The sequence below is a fragment of the Barbatula barbatula genome, assembly GCF_947034865.1.
Source record: "Barbatula barbatula genome assembly, chromosome: 20".
Classification (NCBI taxonomy): Eukaryota; Metazoa; Chordata; class Actinopteri; order Cypriniformes; family Nemacheilidae; genus Barbatula; species Barbatula barbatula.
The window spans coordinates 18,148,469-18,173,155 of record NC_136783.1 but is presented as its reverse complement, the minus strand read 5'-3'; the positions used below and the strand labels follow the sequence as shown (position 1 = coordinate 18,173,155).

Below are 24,687 nucleotides of genomic sequence, written 5' to 3'. Positions count from 1 at the left end.
TCTTGAGTGGGCATGTGAAAGGCAATATATTTTGATAAGGCTTAACCTCCATTTCTGTCGGTCCTTATTTAGGTCAGAATTGTTACCTGGGAGCAATTACAATGTTCTTGGAGATATTTCGACAGTGAGTCTTGTTGCAAATGTCGGTTTAGCAAGATGAACGACCTGTTAGTCATATTTATTTGTGATGGGAGTGCATGTCCATTGTCATTGCTAAAATATCAATGTCGTCACATCACCAAGAACCGAGTTGTACTTGATGTCTTACATTATTTTCAAGCAGCTATTCTAATGACTTAAATACACAGCGAACAATAGGCACTTTTGTGCGTTTCCAAAATGCATTAAATCAGTAATAATAACCTCAAGTTTAAGGGTTTTGTTTGTTGTCGATTATGGGACTTTCCTGTAGGGAAAAAAACGCAATGCAATGAAGCCATGACACAACACATGATACAGCGTGAAACTTCATTGGTAAAGAATGCTGTTTAAGTAACCTAGCGAATAGAATTCAGATCACTTATCACATGATCTAACAAAGTCCTTCATCCAATTGTTATGCAATAATGCAAAAAATTGGCTATTTAAAAATTAAACCACATTGCTTGTCTTATTACATTATTATAGGCATTTCTCCTGGAACCCTCGTAGTCATTACCACAGTAAAATGACCTTATTGATATTCACCATCTATTTGAGTGCATTGGGTGGCTCTACACTTTCCTGTCATTAAAGCTTCTTGTGATGATTTATAACAATTGGCAGCACCTTGCATTACAGTAGGCCTACATTAGCGATGTCCATGTTACATGGCAATGTCATGAATTCCAACAGGAGTAACGCCAACATTGTGTACAGTTATAAGCACTTCCGATTCATAATCATACACAGACATATGTTTCTCAGTATTTATTATGTAATTTCCCTCTAAACATGAACACTGAAGTGTGACCCTATATCACACCCATTTTGCTGCTATGTAATTTTAAGTGTAACAAAATGTATAATCCGCTTTTAATTAATTAAATTAGGCTACTGTCTCATGTAACCTAATGAATCTCTGTGCACAGCGATGCTTCATATGTAAAAAGTGGAAAAGCACCAAACTCCCACTTAACTATAATGCATTGCATTGCATATGCATACAATTGAAAATGTGTCATCAAATTATTTACCGAATAAATCGGACTGTCAAAACACGAGGAAAAAAAGAACAAGGTGTAACATGTTCACATATTTATGACATTTACACTTCAAGCAAGCGCGAGTTCTCTCTTTGTTCTTATCAAAGCGCCTGCGCTGAGCTCGAGCCTCTCTGTGCAAGAAATAAATAGAATGACGTCAGCACCGGGAATTCAGACGGTCCTCCGCCTCCTCCCTCTCCGGCCATGAGGAGTTCAACGTGACTGCCGCCGAGTACAACCGGCAACAACAAACCAAGCCGCAGCACGAGAGAGCCACGAGAGGCCGCATGCACGTGGAGCGCAAACGGCCCCGGTGTGAATTAACGGAGCGCGCATCTGTCACTATTGTGAAGGGTCGTGCGCGCTCATGTGCCAACATCACGTCAGGGGAATCTCGTTAATAAACAACAGCGTTATTTTGATGGAGCGTGACGCATGTGTTCTGGGTATCATTTGAAATCAACACGATTCCTTTTAGAAGCTTTGACACGAACGTTCGGGCCCCGGTGTTTGTGTCACATCGCGTGCGCGCTTAATGTGTTTTTGATGATGCTGGCAGGTACACGGGCTTGCCAGAGAAGCATTTGTCAATAACTCAAATGTATAGTAGGTTGTTCGATGGAATTCATAAGGCTTTTTATAAACATGGAATAGTATTCGTGTTTTATTTCATTTTATATTTAGTCGCTTTTATCCAAAGCGACAGTTCCATAGGTGCTAATACAAAGTGACCAGATTTAAAAGAAGTACTCAAAGTCAAATAAAAACATTAAACTGGCACGTGTTGCTTATCACTGCATTCTTTTACTAAAAAAGCACGATAAATGCCAAGTATTGTGCAACAAGTTTAATTATTTTCCAGTATAGTAGCCTATGCGTTGTTATAGGGTATGTACAGTATCATCTATCTGCATATTATTCATATTATTCTACGTCCAAAATTATAATGCTCGCAATCCACAGTTCTAAAAAAGCAAATATATAGTATGCTTTTTACAGATCAATCCAGCATCAGACACTCCAAACAGATGAGACTCGTATTATTCCTGAGTGAAGCTGTTATTGTGGGGAGAGAGTGAGAGAGAGAGAGAGAGAGAGAGAGAGAGAGAGAGAGAGAGAGAGAGAGAGAGAGAGAGAGAGAGAGAGAGAGAGAGAGAGAGAGAGAGAGAGAGAGAGAGAGAGAGAGAGAGAGAGAGAGAGAGAGAGAGCAGCAGCAGCATGGCGGTACACGGGACACGGGCGGGCGGGCCGACTGCTGTAAATGGGTTGAGCTCTGAAAGCGCCGTCACACACGTGAGGCTCATGTGACTGAAGCTCGAGACGTGTCTGCAGTCACAGGGTTTATTTAGCACGTACTTCACATCCACCCACACACACTCATTTAACCAGCAAGCGGAGCTACATACAGCTCCAGCTCACAACACCAGACAGTGGAACTCCAACCAGTTCAGCTACTTTTCGGTTCTCTATTCGTGGGAAATACATGTGGATTTTGATGAAAAAGTGAAGGATTTGTTTTTTACTTTTCATATATTCTTTTAAATCTGCCGTGTTTTTCGTCTGTGAGACATTAAGTCTGAAATGGAGAGGATTACCAGTGCGCAACCTCCTCCATGCATAACCAAACACGCTCCGATGGATCATATCTCTGACATGCAAGGGTAAGTCAATCTCAAAATGCTTTTTTTGTTTTATGGAAATATTTTCAGATCGCTTGTTTTCTTATTGGCTTTATATTCTTTTCTGCTCCAGAATGGATTTCCCCATGTATGTGTATAAACAGCGGCGGGGCATGAAGCGCAGTGAGGACAGTAAGGTACGGAACGCGCAATTACGCACCAAAGCATGATTACGCGCACTTTTGCGCACATCTCCATTTGTACATTTTATTGCACGTACGTTCAAAACGATATAGTCTAAACAATATAATTATACTGCACAAGTTTGTTTTTAATGTTGTTGTTTTGCGCACGGAATTCGGCATTAAATGTGTTGCTCGATCCTACAGGATACATACAAATTGCCACATCGATTGATCGAGAAGAAAAGGAGGGACCGAATAAACGAGTGCATCGCGCAGTTGAAGGATTTGCTGCCCGAACACCTCAAACTCACTGTAAGTAATATGGGAGTGGATGAGCTCACCTCACCCTGTTGTATCAAAGCGCCACCTGCTTGTTAATAATGAATAAATCATGTTTGTCCTGCTTTTCAATAACTTCATGGAAGGGCGCGCCCTTCGACAGCACATCGAGTGCGTAAAATACACATTTCTCAACCTGTATGCATAATACTTATACAGGCGTAGCAGAAATGGAATCAGTCTCCCACAGCGTTACTTAAACAGTTAACATATCAACAAGTTGAAGTTACGTTGTCATTCCAAGTATTTCAGTATTAGAGGCATGCACGCTTACATGCCAGCAGAGAGGAGTGCCTGCATTCCCGCTCAGCGTTTGTCCTCTTAGCTTCTGCAGAGCTCATTATATAAGAAAGATCAACATGCTTATCTGCGTTCTTCCTGTTTTAGACTCTGGGACACTTGGAGAAGGCTGTTGTGCTGGAACTGACGCTCAAACATGTGAAAGGTCTTAACAACCTGCTGGAGCAGCAACAACAGAAAATCATTTCCCTGCAAAGTGGAATGCAAATCGGTGAGTGTTGCTCAGAAAAGTGTGACCTTGCAACAGGGTACAGCCCTGCTGAACTTTTCACTTCCTACTCACCCCCTTTTGTTTTTGATTGCATTAAAAAGTAACGAAACTGAGACGTGCTTGCGTAACAGTGGATGATTGCATATTTGCATTATTGTGAAGCAAGATGTCTGATGTAGTTTCTGGTTTTAATGCAGGTGAGCAAAGCAATGGGCAATCGGAAAACAGCGAGGAAATGTTTCGTTCCGGGTTCCATCTGTGTGCCAAAGAGGTCCTGCAGTTCCTGGCCAACCAGGAGAACGTGCGCGATCTGACGCCCACTCACATAATCAACCATCTGCAGAGAGTGGCGTCCGAGCTCATACAAAGCCCCGAGGAGCCAGCTCCCAAACTCCAGGAGAACCGGGAGAAACCAGCATGTGTGCAGCCAAAATCCACGGAGGGTCATGCTAAAAACTGTGTTCCTGTTATTCAAAGGACTTATCCCCACAGCAGCGAGCAGAGCGGAAGCGATACGGATACTGATAGCGGTTATGGGGGAGAGCTCGAGAAACGTGACCCGAAAGCCCAGCGGCCGGTCTACTACGGCAAAGATGGGGACGTCAAGTATGGCCTGGCCGAGAGAATGGGCGGCTGCATTAAAGAGGAATTAGACGAGCCGCAGGCCAAGCGCCAGAGGTCCGACTCTTCTGAAGACGAGTCTCTTTCGGGGCACGAGTTGGTGGGAGGTCACAGTCCCTACATGAGCTTTTCTCCACACCAGCCGCCTCTTTGCATGCCGTTCTACCTCTTTCCTAACGGTGCGGCGGCGTACCTGCCGATGCTGGAGAAGTGTTGGTACCCGGGTGCCATGCCCGTATTGTACCCAGGCCTTGGTGGGTCCTCGAGCGGGTTGTCTCCGGAGAACCTCCCTTCATCCCTTGTTATGTCCTCAAGAGTGGGTTCTCCAGTCACCACCCCAACCCCTATGGACTCTCCTGCACTCCTGCAGGCTCTTAAACAAGTCCCACCCTTAAACCTAGAAACCAAAGACTGAGGACCCCGCTCTCTGAATGTCTGGTCTTGCAAAGTGGACTTTCCTGCTGAATAAGCTCTCCGAGAAGTTTGGGTTGAAGATGGGGAAAGTAAAGAAAAGCCTCAACCTCAGCCAGCAGCTGTTCAGATCCTTTCAGAAGTATGACGGCCTCATGAACACACAAACACGCGCACACACTCTTATCAGTCTACTTGGCTAGCTCCCTCCACAACCAGCGTACACAGACCCTGAGACGGAAAGGACAACGAAAGTCCACGTGGACAGTTTACGAGGCCCCGTGTAAAACACTGTGATACACTGTGAAGAAGGTCAAACCATGAACTCTGGGCGAGCGGCTTCTCTCTGCACTTACGTCGAATGTTCAAATTCAAAATATAAAACCCCCGGAATGTGACGTGCAGACGATCCCCCAAACGTTAAGGACTTTGCACAAGCACCTTTTCATTTGTTGAATGTAATGAAGTCATTTTAACATCACCCCTGCTTTGGACATTTCTGTGCCGTGAAAACTAGAATAAGACGCTTTTGTTACTGCTTTAAGCATAAGAATCATCCTTCTAGACTGCAATGCTACCAAACATCTCCTTGTTTTTGTTGACAGGAGCTCAGATGTAAAACTCACCCCGTGACCTGTCATAACACAAACGGACTCACTCGAGTTTTCTTGCGTAAACGAGAACTCCCATCAGACGTGACGCTCGTGTCTATACAGGAGTAATATAATCACGACTACATCGTAGCTTTTGAGTTTGTCATCGTGCTCGTAGGAGAAGTTCTTGTGAGGTGACTGCATCGTGTAATTATTTTGTTTATACTACTTGTACATCTGTATTTTTGATACGTGACCCACCAATTTACATTTGAGAGGTGAGTTTTAGAGGGCCGAGCGCTGTATGCCACGAGATTGTGTTGGTATAGCTTTGGACCTAGACTCGATCTGCATCACGTGTGTTCATTTCTGGTCGAATGAAGGCAGGTCTTTCTTCATACTGTTGCCTTTTCCTGTTAAAAGCAGTAAACGTGATATCTGCATCGCCAGACATCTGCATTTGTAATCCTGGATTCAACATAGAAGCAAATGAAAATGAATGTAATGTTTTAAACAATATATTAGTTTTGTATAGGAAGAGGTACTTGGGATTTTTATTGTGGGACCTAACTGAAGGTTGCTTGATGTATATATTTTGTCTAAAGTATGTCTAAAGTATTGTTGACATACATAAAGAAAAAAGTATTAATAAAGCTTCTTTTCCCGTGGAAATGTCTTGTTCGAGTCTGATTCGAGAGCTTGACGTGTTTAGCTGTGAAAACAACTTCACTGTTTGTCATTATGTAACACTTACATAACCCATAAACTTGCTCTGTCTATGCAAATCCTCTAGACAAACAATATAAGAGATATTGTTCTAACAGCAACAATTACAGAAGTTACTTTAATACTGCCATTAGTATCATTGTTCGTTTTAATAAGGCTATAATGCCAATATGTGTATCTCCAGCCATGTAACCTGTGTAATTGTGTTAAGATTTGCACCCATGTCTGGCTGTGAGCTCTGTTCAGAGTAGTTTCACTCCTCCACCCTGCTGGGATGTAAACAGGCGTAATTGTTGGTCTTAATTCTCACACGTAGAGCCACAGGGTGAGCACAAGCATGATCAGCCTCATTCCATCCACTACACAGCAGCCAGGTCAACTCAAGAATGATGACACAGGGATTCATGGCTGTATACAAGAACAATTTGTAAATATTTGTTTGAAATCATTCACTTGTGATTCATATGATATTTTTATAGCTTGAAATATAAATCAAAGTAAACACAGATCATTACTTGTAAGTACTGTACCAGTACTTAATAAACAATGTATCTCTGGAAGAAAAGCAATAAGAGATGCAGTGACAATACTCAATATTTTAAAAACAACAGCATCATGTTGGGATGTTATAGTATTTGGGTAAAAACATTTATTTGAACATTTTAGCTCTGCCAAACGATTTAAACTTACAGATAACAGTGGAAATACAATATTGTTAAAGGTTAATAAGTTTGTATAAATATCTACGTTTGCATATAAAAACAAACTGTAAGCAGTAACAAAATAAAAAGCATGAACTGATACAACAAATACTTGCTTACTTGCCTATTCTAAAGCTTTATCGCCATCTTGTGGCAAAGAATATGAGCTGCAAGAGCTTATTAATACATCCTGTTCGGTTCATTTGGATTTTGAGACTTTCTTTACGCGGTTTTGCATTGGACAATCCACACACACGCAACTGCAGATCCATGCGCAACCGTGCAGAAAATAAGAACTACCACTAGATGGCAGGCTTACGGAAACAATAGGTGCTGGTCATATCATTAGAATATCATCAAAAAGTTGATGCATTTCACTATTTCCATTAAAAAAGTGAAACTTGTAAATTCTATTAATTCATTACACGCAGACTGATATATTTCAAATGTTTATTTATTTTAATTGTGATGATTATAACTGACAACTAATTAAAATACCAAATCGATTAGGCGTTTTAATCTCAAAGACAAAGCATTTTCTCATAAAGTTAATAGATGCAGTTATTAAAGTTACAGTGCAGTAGATGAGTTAATTCAGTTATTACAGTTACAGTGCAGTAGATGAGTTAATGCAGTTATTACAGTTACAGTGCAGTAGATGAGTTCATGCAGTTATTACAGTTACAGTGCAGTAGATGAGTTAATGCAGTTATTACAGTTACAGTGCAGTAGATGAGTTCATGCAGTTATTACAGTTACAGTGCAGTAGATGAGTTCATGCAGTTATTACAGTTACAGTGCAGTAGATGAGTTAATGCAGTTATTACAGTTACAGTGCAGTAGATGAGTTAATGCAGTTATTAAAGTTACAGTGCAGTAGATGAGTTAATGCAGTTATTACAGTTACAGTGCAGTAGATGAGTTAATGCAGTTATTACAGTTACAGTGCAGTAGATGAGTTGATGCAGTTATTACAGTTACAGTGCAGTAGATGAGTTGATGCAGTTGTTAAAGTTACAGTGCAGTAGATGAGTTGATGCAGTTGTTAAAGTTACAGTGCAGTAGATGAGTTGATGCAGTTGTTAAAGTTACAGTGCAGTAGATGAGTTGATGCAGTTGTTACAGTTACAGTGCAGTAGATGAGTTGATGCAGTTGTTACAGTTACAGTGCAGTAGATGAGTTGATGCAGTTGTTACAGTTACAGTGCAGTAGATGAGTTGATGCAGTTGTTACAGTTACAGTGCAGTAGATGAGTTGATGCAGTTATTACAGTTACAGTGCAGTAGATGAGTTGATGCAGTTATTACAGTTACAGTGCAGTAGATGAGTTGATGCAGCTATTACAGTTACAGTGCAGTAGATGAGTTGATGCAGTTGTTACAGTTACAGTGCAGTAGATGAGTTGATGCAGTTGTTACAGTTACAGTGCAGTAGATGAGTTGATGCAGTTGTTACAGTTACAGTGCAGTAGATGAGTTGATGCAGTTGTTACAGTTACAGTGCAGTAGATGAGTTGATGCAGTTATTACAGTTACAGTGCAGTAGATGAGTTGATGCAGTTATTACAGTTACAGTGCAGTAGATGAGTTGATGCAGTTATTACAGTTACAGTGCAGTAGATGAGTTGATGCAGTTATTACAGTTACAGTGCAGTAGATGAGTTGATGCAGTTATTACAGTTACAGTGCAGTAGATGAGTTAATGCAGTTATTACAGTTACAGTGCAGTAGATGAGTTAATGCAGTTATTAAAGTTACAGTGCAGTAGATGAGTTAATGCAGTTATTACAGTTACAGTGCAGTAGATGAGTTAATGCAGTTACAGTGCAGTAGATGAGTTAATGCAGTTACAGTGCAGTAGATGAGTTAATGCAGTTATTACAGTTACAGTGCAGTAGATGAGTTAATGCATTTATTACAGTTACAGTGCAGTAGATGAGTTAATGCAGTTATTACAGTTACAGTGCAGTAGATGAGTTAATGCAGTTATTACAGTTACAGTGCAGTAGATGAGTTGATGCAGTTATTACAGTTACAGTGCAGTAGATGAGTTAATGCAGTTATTACAGTTACAGTGCAGTAGATGAGTTAATGCAGTTACAGTGCAGTAGATGAGTTAATGCAGTTACAGTGCAGTAGATGAGTTAATGCAGTTATTACAGTTACAGTGCAGTAGATGAGTTAATGCAGTTATTACAGTTACAGTGCAGTAGATGAGTTGATGCAGTTATTACAGTTACAGTGCAGTAGATGAGTTAATGCAGTTATTACAGTTACAGTGCAGTAGATGAGTTAATGCAGTTATTACAGTTACAGTGCAGTAGATGAGTTAATGCAGTTATTACAGTTACAGTGCAGTAGATGAGTTAATGCAGTTATTACAGTTACAGTGCAGTAGATGAGTTAATGCAGTTATTACAGTTACAGTGCAGTAGATGAGTTAATGCAGTTATTACAGTTACAGTGCAGTAGATGAGTTAATGCAGTTATTACAGTTACAGTGCAGTAGATGAGTTAATGCAGTTATTACAGTTACAGTGCAGTAGATGAGTTCATGCAGTTATTACAGTTACAGTGCAGTAGATGAGTTAATGCAGTTATTACAGTTACAGTGCAGTAGATGAGTTCATGCAGTTATTACAGTTACAGTGCAGTAGATGAGTTCATGCAGTTATTACAGTTACAGTGCAGTAGATGAGTTCATGCAGTTATTACAGTTACAGTGCAGTAGATGAGTTAATGCAGTTATTACAGTTACAGTGCAGTAGATGAGTTAATGCAGTTATTACAGTTACAGTGCAGTAGATGAGTTCATGCAGTTATTACAGTTACAGTGCAGTAGATGAGTTAATGCAGTTATTACAGTTACAGTGCAGTAGATGAGTTAATGCAGTTATTACAGTTACAGTGCAGTAGATGAGTTAATGCAGTTATTACAGTTACAGTGCAGTAGATGAGTTAATGCAGTTATTACAGTTACAGTGCAGTATATGAGTTAATGCAGTTATTACAGTTACAGTGCAGTAGATGAGTTCATGCAGTTATTACAGTTACAGTGCAGTAGATGAGTTCATGCAGTTATTACAGTTACAGTGCAGTAGATGAGTTAATGCAGATCCTGAAATGACCAATATACTAAAGTACCAATATATAAATATAGGGACTTATGTGATTTAAGCAAATGTGCAGCCCTGATTATACCATACCACAACAACAATAACAATACAAACCAACTAAAACACTTTAAAACTTATAACTCGGCATTTATGGGCTTAAACTGAACAGAAAAACAGTCTGTGGAAATGTCAGAGCATGTCACGCATGTCAGAGAGAGAGAGAGAGAGAGAGAGAGAGAGAGAGAGAGAGAGAGATGACGAAATGACACGGTGCAAATCTCAAAATTGACAAGTAAAAAATAATAGAAAACTATGTTTTTGCCTGCCGTGTCTCATCTTAAAGTGTGTAGCGTTAGATAAACATCATAGATCATACAATTTGTTTCGTCACCTCGCTTGCAATATCACTTGCGTTGTTGCGGCCAAAAAATAAGTAACTCCGATGTTACATTCAGCATCAGGTCAGGCGCATAGTAAATATAATGATTAGCATTATCTTAGTCTGCTCTAGGAGATAACATCGTCATCGAACCTGGTCTGTCCTAACACCGAAAGTAGCTGCTAACGTTAGTAGTACCAAACCATTCTTGCACTGCAACAACTCGCTAATCGAAAAACATAAGCAATATAAAATAGATCAACTTACCGTGTGTTTTTTTTTTTGTTGTTGTTGGAAAACAGCAGCTTCCTATTCTTGGTCCTAGTTGAGAAGCATCGCGACGCAATCATGAATTACTACAAACTGAACGATTATAATTTGAATTTGTGAGTGACAGACAAGTAGAAGGGTGGGGGCACAATGGGGGGCCAATCAGTTTTCAAGAGGGGCCAGTGCCCCCATGGACCCTCCCCTGGCTACGCCACTGAAACAGACTACAGGCAGAAACTAAATTAAAAGCATGAACTGAAACAATAAAAATACGCGCTTACTTGCCTATTCTAAAGCTTGATCGCCATCTTGTGGCCAAGAAAATGAACTGCGAGAGCTTATTAAACCTCATGCGCATAATATTTCAACTCCCCTGTAAACAAGATGCTTAGTGAGTTAATTTTCGTTAAAAAAGGAAACTAAAAATACGTATTTTTAATTTATTAAATCGTAATTTTTTATGCACTAAAGGTGTCTGATGTTAGTAAGTGTCTTGTTGGAGACTTTTATTCCGAAGACGGATTCACAGTCATTTGATTTCTTTCTTTCTTTCTTTCTTTCTTTCTTTCTTTCTTTCTTTCTTTCTTTCTTTCTTTCTTTCTTTCTTTCTTTAAAATGTTCTATATAAATACTTTAAACGTTACCTGTAATCTTTTGTACGTATGTTTCTTGCTGCAGAAAAGCTACAGTGAGAGTTTTATTCTGAAACCCATAGTCATTTGATTTCCTATTTTCTTTCTTTAACGTTCCCTACATCATTTATTTAACTGTAATATGTATTCTTACCCGCACCAAATATGTCGATTATTATTATTAGTATTATTATCAGATTTTCCCCAGTAAGATAACTTTTGCAGTGCAACTTTTATTCTGAAAGATGAACGCGCGCCTATCGCGGCGCTGTTATTATGCGTCACTGATAATCACAAGACATCGGCGCTTCCTCTTTATCCTCGACTGTCTCCTGCAGCAGGGAGAACCTGTTCTGATCATCTGATCATAGTTTATACAGCAGCAGCAGCAGCAGCAGCAGTACACATCACTTTGAGAGATGTTGACCCTCTTTAACCGGCTTCTGGACTGGATCCGGTCGCTCTTCTGGAAGGAGGAGATGGAGCTGACTCTCGTGGGACTGCAGTACTCTGGGAAAACTACTTTTGTGAACGTAATTGCTGTAAGTGTGATTTCCTTACAGTCCGAACACTGAAGCTTTATTTAATATCCTAATATCTCACAACCCGTCACTTTATTTCACGTTTTAATGTGTCTGCAGCTGTATGACTCACTATAGCCTGATGTCTGTGCTGTCATACACACGAGTTGAGGTGTGTCAAGGGTGGAGAATTTTTTTAATCTCTTTTTTACGAATAATGTGCTTTTATGATTATTGGAGTGATGATATAGTTTGTATATAAGATTTCCAAGCCTGCTGTACCTGTACAGTATGACCTTAGGGAGGATGGCATGCAACTTGATTTTATGTACGTCATACAATATATTTATATACTTTTACTGCATCATTAAGCCTATTTTATTTAAATGATACCGTATCATTTAAAATCAATAAGTTAGATGTAAAATTTACATGTATGCATTTGGCAGACGCTTTTATTCAAAGCGGCTTACATTGCATTATCCTATACATTTATACGTAGGTATGTGCAATTCCCCGGGATCCTTGAGTTGTTAACGCAAAATTATGTTTATTATTCATTTTGGCTTTTGCACGTACATCAATGCCTGTTACCTGTATGGTTTCGAAACGAGATCATTTTGAGACAATGATATTTATGTCTCTATTAAGCTCTGATTGAGTCATTTTGACATGTCACAGTGCTGATACGGTTAGGCATGGATTTGCATTTCCGCATGTCTGTCACAATATTGGAATGGTTAGAATTTATTAAAATAAAAATGTTATCAGCTTGCCCAAGCGCAAGTGTAAGAATGCAGATTGCTGACCTTAACTGCCCCACTGGGAGTTCTTTTTTCTCAGATCAGGTGAACCTGCCCTTGAACCTCTTGCTTCTTCTGCAGTGCAGTAAAACAAGTGAAAAGGGTTTCAAAGAACCTTTTTTGCCCAACTGCACCTGCTCACGTGGTTAAAGGCTGATTCCTGTTGTTTCTGCGAATAGAAATCCATATTTTACTGTAGGTTCAACATCTCGTTGGTCAGTCTAGGATCAAAAGTAATGGGGTCAGCTAAAATCTATAGATAGATCATTTTTTTGTGATTTGTGTATAGGAAGCACATACACTGTTGCAACCCAATAAGGATTTGCTAATATTACCATAAAATTAGCTAAGCTCTGTTGGGTTTGTACGCTCTAAAGGATGTTTCGCCTTGATAATAAACCAAACCAAAGGGATTTATTTACAAGCCACAGTCTGCCTTATGATTTGCACTTTTAATTTAAACTTCTATGTAAACCTTTGTATAAGAAATAAGTGTTTTTCTTTTATTAGAAATGTTATTTTTTTGTGTTTCTCCAGTCTGGCCAGTTTAATGAAGACATGATCCCTACGGTCGGCTTCAACATGAGGAAAGTGACCAAGGGAAATGTAACAATTAAAGTGAGTCTCTTTGTTTTCTCCTGTCTCAAGGACACTTTTCTTACACTTGGATTGAAAGAGCTCTTTTTTTATTTATTGTTAAATAACTAGTCGTAGCATGTGAGAAAACTGCTTATCATGCCCTCTGATAACTTAAAATTGTTTCTTTGTGATGACATCAGGGTCTGTGTTCACCTGCTGAATGAGATGTCTTGTTTGTATCTATCCTTTATTCAATAATTGCTCATTATTTTTAACAAATGCGCGTAAAACATTTACACAATCTTATATTAATAAACACTGCGATCCCACGTGATTAGATTTTGAAGGAATTCTGATGAACGATTATCATTGTTTTCTACAGTTTACTTTTACATGTCAATAATTTAATTCATTGCAAATGTGGTTTTTTTTTGTTGTTGTAGAATATTCATGTTATTTCTCTGTTTCAGTCCGGTGTTTCAGAATTGTTTTGATCCAATTGTTATTTTAATAATTTTTTTTTTTTTTGTTTTAATAGATGATTGACAGTCGAGTAGTTGATAGTTTGATATGTGGGATGACAATGGTAAATTAATTTGTCTTTACTTAGATTTGGGATATAGGCGGGCAGCCACGCTTCAGAAGCATGTGGGAGAGATATTGTCGGGGTGTCAACGCTATAGTGTGAGTATGATATGTGATTTAAAGGGCCAGTGATTACATTTCTGCATTGAGGTCATGAGAATTTTGTGTTTCGCTTTCAGATATATGGTGGACGCTGCCGACCATGAAAAAGTGGAAGCCTCAAGAAACGAGCTACACAACCTGTTAGACAAACCACAGCTTCAAGGCATTCCTGTACGGGGAGGAGATCAGTAACATTCTGTTTGATGTGTTTTAGCTGAAACTACTTAAATGAGTAGTTTACCAATAAAATGTGAATTCGGTCATTTAGTTACACATGACTGACTTTCTGTGGGATCAAAATCGAAATTATGAATAATATTAGATTTTTTTAAGACGTTGCTCGTTGTCCAATTAGTTCATGGGAATGGGGATTAAAACGTGTTAAAATACTTGAAACGCACAGGTTAAGAAATGATTCATACTTTTTTTATCAAAGCGCCCATAAGTGAATCCCAGTGCCACACCCCTGCTTTTCCAGATCTTTCCAGAGCTGCTGTGTGGTTTTTAAGGAGCATGACTAGGCATTACATCTGCTGTGAGCTCCGCTGGGGGCATTATGCGTGTTATCTTCATCGGCGGAAACGGCTCTGACAGCACAGAGCAAACACATCGCTCATAGATTATATGTCTGTAGGGAGTGATGGGGCTTTGAGCCGTGCCGCCCACTATTCGCTGATCAAACTCATTTATAAGACAGCTTTAACACAATCTGATGCACAGACATGCATTCTTAACCATATTAAGTGGGTTTCTGATCAGTAGGATAAACGTTCAGTGGCCCAAGTGAGATATGTAGATTTAAGAGGTGCCTTATGGGTCATTTATGACTACTTTACTTTTCACAGGTACTTGTCCTTGGCAACAAAAGAGACCTTCACAGCGCGCTGGACGAGAAACAACTCATCGAAAAGATGTAAGTAAATGACTAATATAACAACTCCGTGATCTCTGGATGCTTTTGTGCTGAGTGAAAATGCATTCAGCACATTGCATCTCCTTCCTGTTTCAGACTTTCTTTTTAGATGTTTCTGCTTTTGCTATAGTGTTTCCTATTTTCTACAGGAATCTGTCAGCCATTCAAGACAGGGAGATTTGCTGCTACTCAATTTCATGCAAGGAAAAGGACAATATTGGTGAGTGTTGAAGATCTGCGATGTTTGGACATCGCTTTGCTCTTTTTCTGTTGATTATTTTGAATGTCACACAAAAAAAACGACTTTTATATTGCTTAAAAGGTCCAGTGTATGAAATTTAGCTGCAACCAACAGCTCACTCCACCCCTCCCTTCGAGGCACTACGGTGGCTGACACAAGACTAAGATGTTGTAACGTTTTCGCTTCTTTGCTGATGGAGATGACGTATTTACGAAGCGCACTCTGTAGAGCAGTTTGTCCGTTTAGGAAAACTCTAGAAACAACATGACGAAGTCCATGTAAAGGGACCTGCTGTGTTTTCAGATAGATATAGCTCATTCTAAGGTATTAAAACGCTTTATTATGTAAGGTCTTTATATACCCGATGACATAGTCATGTATATTATATTGCATTTCTGTCGATAGATCCTCCCACAAATTAGACACAGCATCTTGAAGAATAGCTTGAGCTTGGAAATTTGATGTTTTTAGGAATGTTAACAGTTAAACAGTAAAAGTTGCTAATTCTTTTAAAAGTTATTTGAGTTGAAACATTTGTTGTGAGCCGAGAGGACGATGTTAAAGTGGTTTCCTGGAAAGCAGAACGCTGTACTGTGGGTGCCACCTGTTCATAACACAACTTTGTATCTGAGAATAATCTCAGAACATTGATTTGTTGCTTTTTGTGGATCACTACGAGCGGTACTTCCTTTGCATGTGTCATTCAGAAAAGTTTCAAGCCAAAGCTTTTTTTGTAATTGTCATATATTACAGTCTCCAGCTGTCATGATGTTTAGTAATATGGGTGCTTGAGATTTGGCAAATATCATTGTCTATAAAGGTTGGGAGCCTTAAAGGCTTAAAGGTTCAGAAATAAGTAAAAAAGTAAGCAGAAAAGACATTGTGTTTTACAGCCCATAACTGTATTGTTATTAGAGATGTTTTATGAACCAGCTGACATACTTTGGTTTGGACGAAAATGTGCTACAGTGGAAATGGGATCATGATCTCTCTCTGCACTTCTTTCCTGCAGATATCACATTACAGTGGCTCATCCAACATTCAAAATCCCGGAGAAGTTGAGAACAGACCCCTTCTCTTCCCATCAGTCCAGCTTTGCCTATGTTTTAGCTCTCGGGTCAGCCCCAGCAGCCCCTCCCTGACTGTCCCAGTGGACCCGTGTCTGTCTGTCTTTATGTCTGTCGGTCTGTCTCACACCTGCTGTCTGTTACACACAGACTTTGTAAAGCATCAGCGTCGCATCAGTGGGCTTCAGACATCCCACCAGTACGGTTCTTTTTTATAGATCAGCCTGGTTTTGTTTTGGCTAGATGGAGTTTGGACTTTTATTCACACCCATGTCTGACCGGAGGTTCAGAAAGTAGCTATAACTAGCTACAGATCAAATCTCCTCGTAGACCTCAGTTTTCTTAAAACATCATATTTGAAATATGCACTTGTTTGTTTATATTACACGTTTGCCTATAGAGTATGCGAGATAACATGTTAAAATTCATATAGCTAAAAACCTCTAAACATCTTAAAAAATATCTAAAAATGTCCCCTCTTGGGATTCTGTTTCAGCGCGCGTACCGGTGATGAAGAAAGATGGCATTTACCGATATATATATGAAAGAGAAGTGCCTTGCGGATTTACATTAATGAATCGGTTTCACCAGAATTATAGACATTATAAAACCACAAATAATTGGCCTTACTGTAAATAAATGAACTTACTGTAGACGCCATTATTACAGCAACAGCAGAACATTTCTAGCATAATATGTGTAATTGATGCCAACTCATAAAAACACATTTGTAAATCATGTAATTACGTTTTGACTATTTTGGGATTATAATACTTAGTCCTACTATGTGAATCTACAGAGATGAAACTGTACTTCTCGGTGGTTAACACTGCCTAGTAAACAGCATTTCTCACTACTTTATAATTCACCTCTGCAAATTACATTTATGTATTTATCGATATGTCGGCCATAGTAACAGCGGCTGAGCGATTTAGAACAAATGCATAATGTACAAATGCGTCAAAGGGTTTTAAGTAAAAGAGATATAAACAGCTTGTGGAGCACATCCATTTTTGCTTTATTTTAAAGGGGTTCATATATTGGATCAAAATGGCTCGTTTTGTTCCTGCATGTGGATCAGCATTATTAGTACAGAAATAAGATGCTGTGTAAAGTTTATCCTGTGTGTTGATCCATTGGATCAGATGCTCATTTATTAAGATTGTGTTTAACATGTGATTTATTTCTCAATGCATTACTAATAATGGGTCACTTTAGCATTGAAAACTTACAAGATGGTTTGTACAATCGGTCCGGGATGAAGTTACAAAGGTGGAGCTGTATTACTAACCATAATTCACTGTTTGAGTCAGCTCGTGTTTTGAAACTGTGATTATTAAATGATTTGACTGTAAATGGCCTGCTCGCTCTTTTGAGAATTTAGCCACAGAAGTTTAGTTGGATGCCATCCGTCTTATCTCAGCTTGCTCACTCACTTTCAAAACATAATTCTTGGTTATTTGTGATTGATTGTCATTTCCCATTATTGTTTGAAGGCCTTCGGTTACTTTGATGTACAGTTATTGACTGTTCTCACCTGTAATCTACCTCAGAAGAGCGACCACGTCTCTGTCATGAGCTACATTGAGTTCAGACATCACGAAGGTCATCTGAGGAGAAAGATCATGGGTTTGAATACAATCCCAACATTGATAGTACGACATAAATCAAACAAAAATATAATCGCTGTCGTTCTGAAACATCGGATGTCCAAATACACCCTTTTCCAGGAAATGGAAAGACGCTGTACTTTTGTTGTCAGAGTTGACAAGCACTTTTTAATACGTTATATTGGTTAGATATTTGCAAACATTTGACAAACATGAAGGGTGACTAACAATAATGATTAATGGCAAAAAACTAAAAGCACACAATATCAAGATGCGAGGTTTCAGAAGGACACCAGCGATATGAGAATTTTGCTCTTTTGCTGTCCATGTGATACAAGAAGCTTTTTTGACAAATGAAACACAAACCACGCAAAACCTAATAAAAAAACCTGGACCTGATAGATACAAACCACAAATGCTGTATTGATCATCTGCCATAGTATTGCTGTGAAGCTTTTTTAAATCAGGTTTCTTTAATTGTATTATTCTTTATGATATACAAGTTTGCTATGACAATATTTTTTATAATTTATTGCAATTTTTTAGCAAGTGTTTATAATGGCTGCAATGTTTTTATACCTTTTATTTTATCATGACTGAATGTTAACCGGTTTGTAAACAGGGGCTGTCAAAGTTTATTTTTCTTTACTTTTCATTTGAGAGGTCAGGAAAATCCCAGGCTCCTGATGTGCAAATTATTAATGCAGACACTGTTTTGTGATTTGTCCCTGACACTTCACATCAAATCCCATAATTCTTTGTGTTTCTTCATTGATAGCTGAAGTGTGTTGTTGGCTCTATGGGGAAAGCTTTTTCTGTCATGTGATTATTTCGTGCAGCCTTGTTATTTTAATACTAATACTAACTTTAGTTTATTTTGATCTTTCTTCCTATAAAGCTGCTTTGAAACAATGAAACGTAAAAGGCGCTTTATAAATAAAACTGAATTGTATTGACACATTATACAGTAGAGTTTTCAACACATGAAGATTAAATTGATCTGTTTGCTGATTTTGTAAGAAAAAAGAGAGAAGCTTTCTTTTGGTTTAGCCGAGGGCTCTTATGTGTGTATTGCATTTGGTTTGTTGTGGTTGTTCAATAAATGTTTTTTAGAATTACTTGTATGGCGTTTGACATTCTAAAGTGATATAGGGTACATAGTTATTTCATTGTAACCCACAAACAAACACATGAATGCATGTAGCCTATAGACACTGTAAACTTAATTTAGTTGTCCTAAAATAGTACTTTGTTTTCATTTTGATTATATTACATACTATGAATTAACTTTTTAAAGTTAGTAAATAAGTATATTTTTTCTTTAAAACAAATGTCACTTGTTTTGATATTTCTTCATCCAGGTGTTTCATTGTTTGACGGGACTGTTAGTAGATGGAAAACACCGTCAGTAAGATTTTTTTGACTCTGAAAAGCAAACTTATTTATTATTATTATATATATTTATTTTATTATTGCATCGAACTAAACATTTACTCTTAATTCTCGTGGAAATGGATAGGAAGATTTTATCCTTCTTCGATTTTTCTCGCAGAGCATCAAAAGGCCACGTGGTGGCAGCACCATGCTGTAGAAAACAATCTAGCTTTTGAAACTTGTCTATCAGTTTTTGCAAGACTCAACATATGTGAACACATTCCACAAATTATTGTTAAAGAGCAATAAGCATATTAGTAAACGTATTGTGGTGGACCAACTTAACCCATGACAGCTAAACACAAATTGACACTGCATGCATCACCGTTAAAAAAGACATTCCAACAGGCTCTCTAGACATTTTATTTGACTTGGATATTGAGACATATTCTGTTTATAATGTCATATTCTCATGCCTTGTGATGGATTGGCCACTTGGGTATACATCGCCTGTGGCCTCAATAAGAATCATATGCTCAGTGTGGCTTACTGGTTAGTTAAGGTATTATACATACACATGGCATTTAGCAGTATAAGAAACGTGCCCTTTTTCTATCCAAATAATATGGTATGCAAATGCATAATGTATGTATTTGTTTATTTAATCTATTACATCTTTCTTTAACCCTTTACCCCTTCTAGGGTCTAAACTTTGTATAATCACTGTCTTAAACCCAACCAACACAATAAAATACTTAAAGCATCATTCGAATTTCACACGTCCAGGTGTCCAAGACGAGTTTTATAAATCTGGTGGCTTACAAAACACCGATGTCTGGTTGTCAGAAGCATTAACTGTGTTACATTAAATTCCTGGCAGCAAATGTTATCCATTCATTCTGTCAAAATGTATTAATGTTAAATACAAACACCTGCTCTGAAACATATTCTCCAATCCAAAAACCCAGAGGCCGTTTAAAACTAGACTACAAAAGACGATTTACACAATAGCGTGTTTCAGTGCAGTGCCATCTTAGGGTCATAGGTCAAATGTTTGTAACTAAAAGCAAAATGTGTCGTTTTGAGAGCAAATAATAGCCGGTCTGTAAGCTTTCCTTTATGGTGATCTGATGACAGTTCTATGATTTTGACCTCTATGATTGAAGTCAACATGAAATAGGGTTTGCGACCCATTTTACTTACAGTAAGTCATTTTATACACGGAGAATCGTTTGGATTGTAAAACTTGTGGTAAAAAATACGAATGTTTGTTGCTGTTAATTATTAAGAAATATTGCGGGTTAAAAATCAAGAAGATAGACATTTTTGGACAACGTTTCATACACAATTCGAACATAAATATGTAGAAAAAAGTAAATACGATCAGTTTTAATGTATGATGACTTAAACAGCTGAAAAGGCACGGATGTCTCGTCCCAAAACAGTCCAACATGTTTTTCGCATGCAGCTGGACTTTTACCAACCCTGCGACGGCCATAAGCAACATTACAATAAAAAACACTGTAATTAATCCCATTTAGTACTAATGAACAGCTGGTTGGCTTTTTGTTGTGGTGGTAAGGTAGTAAACCTGTGGACGGATCCAGGTGTTTGTTGAAATATGTGTGTATGAACTCTAGTTGTTGTAATACGGGAAATTCTTTAAGTTCTTTATGACTGTAGGGTTGTAAATTTGGCCTGTAGGTGAGATATACTGCCAGTGCTGAAATATCAAAAGCAGGTGCGCAACATTTATTTATACCAAGTTAAAGAATTGCAAGTCAATGTTTTAAAGGGAAATTCGTTTCTGTTATCATTGAATCATCAACCTTCCAAACCTATATGACTTTCTTTCTTCTACAGAACACAAAAGAAGATATTTTGAAGACTGCTGCAACCAAACACCGGCCTCCTTTGACTCCATTGTATGGACACAAAACCCCAGAGACATTTCTCAAAACATCTTCTTTTGTGTTCCACAGAAGAAAGAGTCACACACAGGTTTTGAATGACATGAGGGTGATTAAACGAGTAAAGAATGAACATTTTATGGTGAACTATCGCTCAACTAACAACCAGTTATTCTCAGCATCAGCATTAGGTAAACGTCACAAGTACAGATTTAAATGAAATTATGTTTTAGCCCCATGCACCATAAGCAACACACTCAGACAACCCCACACACACGCACACACCCATGCACGCACGCACACACACACACACACACACACCTAGACTTTAATTACAGTTTATCAGCGCGGGAGCAGAGTGCTGCGGGAGGACAGGCGGGTCTCTGACAGGCGGCTGATGGTGATGAGACTAAATGGGAGAGGAGCTCTCACCCCTCCGAGGTTTCTCACAGGGCCTGTGGCCTGTCATAATAAGACAGCGTGAGAGTGACAGTTTATGGAGCACTTCCCCTGGCGACCCTGGAGATATATTTCAGGTCTAATCGAGAAAGTTCAAATGCTATGCGTGTTGAGGCAATGTTTAGCGGCCTCATTTTAAGCAAACATCACTATTACAATATGTCAAATATTTATATAATCAAATATGCAAAATAATACGATATCTCTATCATATGTATTTATTAAATTGACAAATGCATCATTTTCAGTATGCAGTTTTACGGTCTCAAAATCTGCAGGTGAACCTTTTTACTTTGTTATTGAAACTCGTGGATGTTCATTTCTCTCTGCATCACTGCGAGCAAATCGTTTCACTTTAACCTCCAGACAACGTAGAAAGTGAACGGATAACACCTTTTTATTCTGTGCTGTGATTTCTCACTCTTTGCCCGAGCTGAAAAGCTCTCACCTCCGCTGCCAGAACTTGAAGTGCTCCGAGTCCCTGCAAATTGTCTCTCATCCTCTCGTTTATCTGCTCGGGGAGAAAAGCCCCCATATCTCTCGTCTGCTGTTCACACGAACGCAATGTTCCTCTTCAGTGCACTCCAAACGGAGCTGTGATGTGCTCCTCTGACAGTAGCAGAGACACCCGCTGGTGTTCTCTGAGGCTTGTGGTAACATTTGGACCTGTGCTTTGTTTTGACCTCTTATGCAACTGTAGCTGTATCTTCCTTGCAAGGTCAGGAGAGCTACTTTGAAACTGCAAGCTACTCAGTTTAAAGAAGTTAGATATACTGTATAATAATGAAAAATTATATAATGGCTTTAATGGTATTTAATTGGAAGATAATGTTAAAAAGTGGTTTACTTATTTCGATGAAGCGGCATTTGTTTTGTTTTTCAGGCAACAAACACATTTGCACGGATGAAGTGTCTACATCACTCTTAATGGAAGTTTACGAACCACATACTCCAGCAATGACTCGCTTTGGTAAGTCTTTGACGTTTCACGGCAAAAGGCACAAAGTGTTTAAAGAAACTCTTTGGCTAATGGAATCAGTTTTTTTGTGATGTTAGGCATTGAAGTGTGGCTCACTGTTTGATAAGGCCCATTAAACGTGGGCCCTGTATTTTATTAGACGAAATAGATTTGGTCACCAGTTCTGCAGGGTATAGTTTGTTCTGCCAGTGATAACTCGATTAAGTTAAGTTGCTGTAACCTCTGGACGTCTCCACTGTTGTTGATATTTGTAGGAGTGAAGTGGTCAGCCCGGCGAAGGGTTCTGTATCTCTGTGATGCTTTATAAGTTAGTAAACGGCATCGTGATGCCAATATGTCATGACAACAGCATTACATTGCAAAACTGTGTCATTGTGATGAACGTTGGAAAATAAGATAATAAGAATTTGTAATGATTGGATATTGTTATTTTTAAATAAAATAGTAATTCATTTTATAATTTCGAAAAAGCAACCATCAAAAATGTAAGGTCCGGTTGAAAGCGCAGTTTCTGCCAATCTCACGCTATGAAATAGCCTATTGTTTATTGATGATCAGGATCACAATTCTGCAAAGTAGAAAGTGCTGCTTCATGCCGCAGTCATTAAAGCAGGGGTCTCCAACCCCTTTTTTTTGTAAGCGAGGGCTACCAAAATATCTAAAATCCTCTAGAGGGTTTCTTGTTGATAACATACTTTCAAACTTTAAACATGTGATGCCTTGTTTTTAGGCTCACAGAACCAAATTCAGTTTTCTTTCAGATATTTTTGCACTTGAATATATTAAAGCTTAACACTTGCTACTAATAAACTATTATGTTGATGTGGCACTTGGCTGATCGGTATAGTCAAGATTTGTCAACTGTCTTGAGCATTATTGTTGAGCCCTGTGTTTAGCGGGCACCTTACAGAGTACATGCGGGCTACCAGGTGCCCACGGGCACCACGTTGGAGACCACTGCATTAAAGGATCAGTTCGCTCTCTTACTTCCTGCTGTACAGTTTGACTTCCATCAACGGTGAGTCATTACCATCAAAGATCTTTACACTCAACAGCAAAGCTGCATGATGAGAAGCTGCACTTATGTTACAATCTCCTGCTAGCATGTTAGCTTTGTCAATGTGTAGCCAAACAAGAAAAAATAGGTCTGCTTGTATTGAAGAGTAAAGTGATCAGATTCCATCTTTAGGTTTGATGTGCATGGAGTCATCATGAGAGTACCTGTCTAGCATTCTTTCACCAGTTTTTAAAGGCTTTCTTTGATGCAGATCCTTCATGTCTTGCGTCAGTGGCGTGCATTAGGTCTGTGTGAAAATGGCTGTGCTGTTTGTGCGTTTTTAGTTTGTTTGTAAGGAGAATGGGTTTCAGCAGCTTTGTTTTAATACTCTGATCCTTTCTTAGGAGTAAAATGTTTAACCAAGTGAAATATTCTGAATAGGAAGACATACAGATGGATTTTGGCAAAGAACTTTAAGAAGCCAGGGACACTATGTACATTACAAATAAAGAAGTTTGTTTTACAGGAAATTTACAGAAGAAAGAGAATAGAGGTTCATAGGGATGGTGTACTTTACAATGAGGCGTTCAGTCATTTAACTGAGTTTGTGCATTATCATTAGTACCGTAGGCCCAAACAATGTCTTTTGTGTCATTACTTCTTAAACATTTTTGAGTTTTTAGGTCTTTAACCACACAGCCACATTTTCCTATAGCTCTGATCACATGTGAGAAGCAAGAATGACAGATTCCCTGCTTCATAAATGCAATGTAGGTTGTGTTGTTGTTAAAGGAGTTTTTTCGTCCTCAACAGGCATCGATAAACAGCTTGTTAGGTTTGGAATATGAAGATGATTCGAGACTCAATAGTATGTGTTTATCTAACCACTGTGAATGTCATTAAGAAACATCTGGTCCGGAGCAAAAGCAATGGGAAAAGTTTGGGACTGCAATGTATAAGAGATAAGAGGGAAAAGATGTGTTCATATTTGTAGTTCGGTTCTTTTGGTCCAGACCAAAACATTTAAAAATATATTTAGTCCTGGTTTTCTTAGCGTTCAGACTGTCATTTTAACAGTGAAACTAAAGTGAAGTGCTCTGCCTCTGTTGCAGGTTTAAAAGTGAAGCTGCTGAGCTTTACAAATCCAGTGAACCCATTTGGATTAAGAATTTGTCGTTTTATTTAAGGTCGTTCATCGACCTGTCAACCTTTCTGTTTGTTCTTTTGTATTTATGCATTGATGGCTTTCTGCCCGTTCAA

The 24,687-nt window shown here is 38.6% G+C and overlaps 2 protein-coding genes across 2 annotated transcripts; both read left to right on the top strand.

Moving 5' to 3' along the window:
* The first annotated feature begins 2,471 nt into the window (after nucleotides 1-2,471).
* Nucleotides 2,472-6,132, top strand: bhlhe40 (basic helix-loop-helix family, member e40). Its single transcript, XM_079483239.1, has 5 exons — nucleotides 2,472-2,845; nucleotides 2,937-3,000; nucleotides 3,193-3,300; nucleotides 3,715-3,838; nucleotides 4,036-6,132. Exons 1-5 carry the CDS (start codon nucleotides 2,766-2,768, stop codon nucleotides 4,872-4,874), a joined length of 1,215 nt encoding a protein of 404 aa, XP_079339365.1. The 5' UTR covers nucleotides 2,472-2,765; the 3' UTR covers nucleotides 4,875-6,132.
* A 5,422-nt stretch (nucleotides 6,133-11,554) lies between these two features.
* arl8bb (ADP-ribosylation factor-like 8Bb) lies at nucleotides 11,555-18,825 on the top strand. Its single transcript, XM_079482911.1, has 7 exons — nucleotides 11,555-11,829; nucleotides 13,149-13,229; nucleotides 13,801-13,874; nucleotides 13,955-14,048; nucleotides 14,723-14,790; nucleotides 14,940-15,010; nucleotides 16,044-18,825. Exons 1-7 carry the CDS (start codon nucleotides 11,707-11,709, stop codon nucleotides 16,091-16,093), a joined length of 561 nt encoding a protein of 186 aa, XP_079339037.1. The 5' UTR covers nucleotides 11,555-11,706; the 3' UTR covers nucleotides 16,094-18,825.
* The last annotated feature ends 5,862 nt before the right edge of the window (nucleotides 18,826-24,687 follow it).